The 5,772-nt window shown below is 59.6% G+C and overlaps 1 protein-coding gene across 2 annotated transcripts; it reads right to left on the reverse strand.

The window, feature by feature from the left end:
• Nucleotides 1-604: 604 nt before the first annotated feature.
• On the reverse strand, nt 605-5,474 carry RAX (retina and anterior neural fold homeobox). Of its 2 annotated transcripts, none has more exons than XM_053912955.2 (3): nt 4,955-5,474; nt 4,390-4,643; nt 605-1,573 (listed from the first exon to the last, which is right to left on the reverse strand). In XM_053912955.2, the coding sequence occupies exons 1-3, from the start codon at nt 5,241-5,243 to the stop codon at nt 1,082-1,084; spliced, it is 1,035 nt and encodes a 344-aa protein (XP_053768930.1). In that variant the 5' UTR covers nt 5,244-5,474; the 3' UTR covers nt 605-1,081. The 2 variants fall into 2 exon arrangements, 1 of the variants encoding a protein (XP_053768930.1); XR_008425324.1 differs by having other exon boundaries at nt 1,456-1,573; nt 1,824-4,643.
• Between the last annotated feature and the right edge of the window lie 298 nt (nt 5,475-5,772).

Here is a 5,772-nt window from a genome sequence, read left to right on the forward strand (position 1 = left end):
ACAGAGCCGCTGAGTTGCGGGAGCGGAGCGAGTTGGGGGAGGGGGAGAGAGAGAGGCGCGGGGCTCAGAAAAGTCGCTCTGAGAATTCAGAGGACTAATGTCATCAGCCCTGGTTAGCAGGGCCTGGCAACGACCTGGTGACCTGGACAATGATCTGAGAGGGGCCAGGGCCTCGGGCCAAGGAAAGAGGGAGGCGGGGCCGCTAGGGGCTTCGCGACGTTCAGCTCTCACCCTGGGAAGGTGGTGTAGACGCTTCCCGTTGGGGTCAGTCTTTCAAGGTAGCAAGCAGCCTCGGCTGGACTGTGGCACAGGCAGCTGAGCCTTAGGCTCCAAACACCCGGAACGCCACACTGGCGCACGCGCCCTCCAGCGCCAGGGAGGGGCCTCTGGTTCCCGACGCCCGCAGGGTCGTGAATGGACACACAGTGTCCAAGATGCGGACACAGATCCGCCGCAGCACAGCGCCCCCCAGGAGGATACCTTGAGTGAGCCCGGGATCCGCGCGCTCCTCCGCTCTCCCTGACCCACCCCGTCCCGCACCCCATTCACACTCACACCTTCCTCCCGCACCGCAGTCCTGAGCGCGCTTAACTAGAGTCAAACCCAAACAAGTAAATCTTTAATTTTCCTCCCACATTCTTTAATACTACGTATACAAACAGTTCTTCAAACTCTATTTCCCCGCCTCCCCTTCCTCCCACTGTCGTTATCTGGGGTTGCCACATCGCGCTCTCGGGAGGGGCCGAGGTCCGGCGCGTTGGGCCCATTGAACCTGGAGGCTCCGGCGCCCCCGGGGTGGGAGCAGCGTGGCTGGCGGGGCCAGGCTGCCTCTCCCTCCTCCGCCCCCAACAGCAGGGCTGGGGGTCTCCGTGGGGGTTTGGGGTGCCCAAGGGGCCTCGGCAGGCGCCAGGGTCAGTCCTCCCGGCGAGTCAGAAGCAGACGCGCACCCAAGGCCCAAGCCTGGCTGCAGCTTCAGGCGGCACGGGGAAAGTGTGACGAGTCGCGGGACCCAGGCGGAAGGGACGCACGCTTGCGGCTCGGGGGCGGCTCCCAGGAAGGTTGTCTGCCCCGATTTGTGCCCCTAGAGGGTCTGCCACGGCTTCCCGATGGCCTGGATGTGCTCCTTGGCCTTCAGGCGCAGCGCCGCGATGCTGCTGTTGCGCGGGTCGGCCTCATCCAGCGGGAACTTGTCCCCGAAGCCGGGCCCGCACGGGTAGGCGGGCGGCGGCGGTGGCGCAAGAGGCTGCAGGCCGGGGCCCAGCGGAGGCGAGTTCAGGAAGGGCGGCGGCGTGTAGCTGGCGGGCACGCTCTGCGCCGGCTGCCCGAAGCCGGGCAGGCTCTGCAGCGCGGTGGCGCCGCCGCCCGGCAGCGACGGCCCAAGCCACGACTCCAGCGGCAGGGCGCCCCCCGCCGGCCCGCCGCCGCCGCCGCCCGGGCCCGCACCGAGCGGCGCCAGAGCCGCCGAGGGCGGGGAGCGGCTGAAGGAGAGGAGGGGCGAGTCCTGCAGCTTCATGGACGACACCTCCAGCTTCTCCTGCCGCCGCCACTTGGCCCGTCGGTTCTGGAACCACACCTGCGGGAGGCAGCACAGCGGCCGTGGGCTGCAGCCCAGCCCGCTCGACTCCTCCACCCCAAGCAATATGGGCTCCACTATTTCCCCACCTGCTTCTTTCACCCCCCAGCCCCCACCCGCATCGGCCTTCCTTTTCCTCCCGTTTTCTCCTCTTTGTCCCTTTCCCCTCCTCTCTCGTTTCCTCTGGGTCTCTTTGCCCCACCCGTGTCCTCCTCGTGTTCGCACCCTTGTCCCTGTTTATGTCACCCACAGCTGTGGTTGCATTCGTTTCCCAAAAGAGTGAAGTTAACCCGCAGTCAGACCGTAGGACTTCCGCCGAGTCCAGCTCTCACCCGATTCCTGGGGCCTGCTGGTTGGCAGCCCCTCCTGACCCTTCCGCTCAGGCTCCTCCTCCCTGTGTGGCTCAGCTCTCAGTGGCCGCCCCGTCTCAGGCTTTCCCCGCTGTACTTACCTTTTGTCTCCATTATAACCATGTGTATAAACAAATACTCCGAAGTACCGGAACTGGCACTATTAGGTGCCAAAGACAGCACTCTCCACGAATTACTGGTTATGATAACTAGTAGAAAAGTGTGAGTTTATTTTATCCCAAGCATATTTGGGTCGCTGCTTTGATAAGATTTTCATTTTTACTTAATTGACATTCACTTAGAATTTCTGATATTTCTTATAAGTGGCTTTTGATGGTTACCATAGGTTAAGTTTATCACATCTACTTGTACTTTATGGAGTTAGTTCTGCCATCACCCTAAGATGGATTCAGTGAGCACAAGTCTTCTCCTCTTTACCTATGAAGTCTATGCCAGAGTGAAGTCTGGTCCCTTACTGATGAAACTTCCATTATTGATTTGATAAAAGCACAAGATGAGGGGTAGCCAGGGTTTCACCACCAAGTCACCAACGTCGGAAACAACAGAGACAATTGGTCTAGGTCGGTGTGGTATCTGCAAAGAACTTCGGCCAAACTGGTGACTTCAGTGTTGTATTTATGAAGGGAAATGGGGGGTTAGTTGCGACTTCAGAAGGGAGAAAGCAGTTCTGAGTCCATAAGGGTGGGGAGGGACACCTCCAGGACACCTGAGAAAAGACCTACCCAGCGCCCAAGCCGAGCAGGGCAAGTGTGTGCAAGGCTGGGATTTGGGGGTGGAGGGAGGAAGAACAAAAAATGTGAGTATCCCTCCCCCTTCCCACAAAATATTCATCTACATATCTGAGGCCCTGATTTTCCCAGAAACAGGGGATATTTACTGAAAGGAGAGAAAAGAGAAACATTGGCCTGGGTGAGGGCTCCCACCTCCCTGTCCCCTGTTTCTCTGCATGTCCCACTCCATCCCCCAACATATCAGCAATGGTCTTCAGATCCAGTACCCCCAGTAGGAGGGCTAAAGACCGGGATAGTCAGTTCTGATACAGCTGCCCACAATGCAGGTGGAGACCATGCCAAGCACCCCCACCCCATCTGATTACATCAGAGTCACGTATTAAGAACCCACCATAGGCTGGGCACTGTGCTGGCCCTGTGGCCACAGAAAAGTCACAGACGTTGTTCTCAAGAAGCTCACAACTTAGAGGACAAGCCAAAGCCCTGAACGGTAAAGAGGGAGAAAGGAAGGTGGGACAGAGGTGGCCTCAGGTAGGAAGCCAGCCTCTGGACTGGCTGTGCCTCTGTACTGCAGGCGCACTGGAAGGGTTGGCCTCGCCTCTTTCCTCATCCTTCCTGTGCATGCTTTCTGTCTCCCTTCGCCACCTTCCTCCCTGAAAAGCAGGTGCCAGTATGTCCACCCCTTCAATGAAATCATTGCAGCTTTACTGCCCCAAATGAGAAGAAACTGTCCTGTTTTTGCCAGCTAATCCCGAGTCACATTAGGGAACTAGTTTTAAAACCACGGTGTTGACTCATTACTTTAAACCCCCAAACCAAGCAGAAGAGACAAAGGCAAGGGCTTTTCCCCTTTTAATTTTAAGACAAGGTCCAAAGCCCCCAAACATCTGAGTATCTCACTTCCTGGAAATCTAACTCCTTGGACACACACAATAAACCCATCTCAGCTCCCCTGCCTTTCAGGGGCAGAGACATTTGTTCCCAGCAGCTCCTGGTCAGTCCTCTGTAAACTCTCCCAATTTGGAAAACCTCCCAGATTTTTTACAGATGACTAGCGAATATTTAAGGCTTTCAAATATTTTAATGATCAGGGATTAAAGAGAATTCAGCTTTAATTAAAGCGAAAACCCCTTTATAGCAAAATGAATGGCCTCTGCCGCAGCGGGAAGTTTGGGTGGATGTGCCCCGGGGAAGCGAAAGCCAGGTCCCGAAATAAATTCACCGAAAGTTTCAGCTGCGAGGCGCCAGGCTCCTTCCTCACCCGAAGACAGGGTTGTCCTTTTAAACAGGGTACCCGCAGCTAGTGACTAGGGTGGCATTTGGCTCCCCAGTCCAGTGACCCTCAAATGCTGCCTACATTCTCTCTCAGTACTCACTCCTCACCCCCACTCCCAACACATACAGACCCCCATCCTGGCTGCCTCTAATGAGTGGTCACCTCTTTGCCTTGCTTGCCATGCCCAATTCCTGTCTTTAGCTCAAAAGAGGGAGACCCCAAAAGGGAGAAGAAAACGGCCACCTGGAACCGAGTGCCCAAAGGAGGGTGCGTGGGGCACATGGAAGGTCTGTGACGCCCCTTTGGGGCTCGGGGCCAGTCAAGTAGAGGAAGGCCAGCGGGAAAAGTGTCATCGTAAACGCGTGGACTCGCGGGGATTCGAGGGAGCATTGGCAGCTTGGGGCTGGGCCCTCCAGGGGACCGATCTGGGCTGTTTACCTGGACCCGAACCTCCGGTAGGTTGACCTTGCCCGCCAGCTCCTCCCGGCTGTACACGTCGGGGTAGTGAGACTTCTCGAACGCACGTTCCAGCTCGTGCAGCTGGTACGTGGTGAAGGTCGTGCGGTTCCGCCGGTGCTTCTTTTTGGGTGGCTCTTCCTCGGACAGCTTAGCGTCCCCGGCAGTGGGCCCGATAGGCAGCCCTGGGTTTGGCCGTGCCTCCCCTGTCTCCTTGGGGCAGTAGGGGCGAGGGGCTGGGACGACGGGGCCCCAGAAGGTCAGAGACACTCCCTAGAGTATTCCTGGGCCCACCCGCCCACCCATGGGCACTGGCAACCAGAATCGGACTCCGAGATGGCCTGGCTGGGGCTTGGGGGTCGGGGTGAGGGCTGCGAGGAGCCCCTAAGTTTTCTCTGATGGCAAGTTGGACGCTCCTGCTACACTTCCGGCGCCCAAACCCGTGCCCTGGAGCCTTGATAAAAATTAAGGCAGGGTCTCTCTCTTCTTGCGGAGTTCCTAAGTTGGGGCCCCCTGGAGCCTCGCGGCTGCGTGGTTGAGTACTCACCTTCGTACCCAGGAGCTGGAGCCGGGGCGGGAGGCGGGGAGGGCTCTGCGCCTCCCCCGGGAGCCTTAGGACAGATGGCCCGCGCACCGGGTCTCCTGTCGCGCTCCTTGGCGCCCCGGGCGCCCGGCTCCGTCGGAAAGGAGCCGAGGATCCCGTCGTCCTTGGTAAATCCCAGGATGGCTTCGATGCTGTGCAGTCTCGAGGTACTCCCGCCCGGGCTGCGGAGCAGGTGGCCGGCGATCGAGAAGCTGCCGTCGGCCATGGCGGGGGCGCAGCCGGGCAGGTGCATGGGGAGAGCGGGAAGCAGGAGGGCGCCGCCCGCGCTCTCAGCAGTGCCGTCTGCTTTGGAGACAGAGAATAAGCTGGAAGTCGGTGTTTCCCGCGTGCGGCCGTCCAACCCGAGAGCTTTGGATGCAAGGTCAAGCTCGGCGGGCAACGCTGGCGGAGCTTCGCGCGCTGGAAGTGGGCGAGCGCTCTGACCGCGGCCGCCTGTGTCGCTGCAGGAGTCGGAAGGTGCGACTCCCGGGAGCTTGGTCTCAGGGCTCAGAAGCCTGCGAGCCCGCCGACCCGGCTCCTCCCCTCTGGCTTGGGACCCAGCCCCTCCCCCCCGCACTGGGGCGGAACTTTCCCTCGCCCAGACCCCGGGCAAGGGCAGCACTCGGAACCTTCCACCTTCCACCTGTCGATTCGTTCCAAACACTCCAAACACCGGGGACAGGCGGTGGGATGTTTGACAGGCCTGGGGGTCTGGGAGTCGGCGGCCCCCAGTCCTGAGTCATTGGGGCGCACGCCCTTGGTCTCACCTCCCGCCCGCGCCC

This window comes from Desmodus rotundus, chromosome 10, assembly GCF_022682495.2.
Source record: "Desmodus rotundus isolate HL8 chromosome 10, HLdesRot8A.1, whole genome shotgun sequence".
NCBI lineage: Eukaryota > Metazoa > Chordata > Mammalia > Chiroptera > Phyllostomidae > Desmodus > Desmodus rotundus.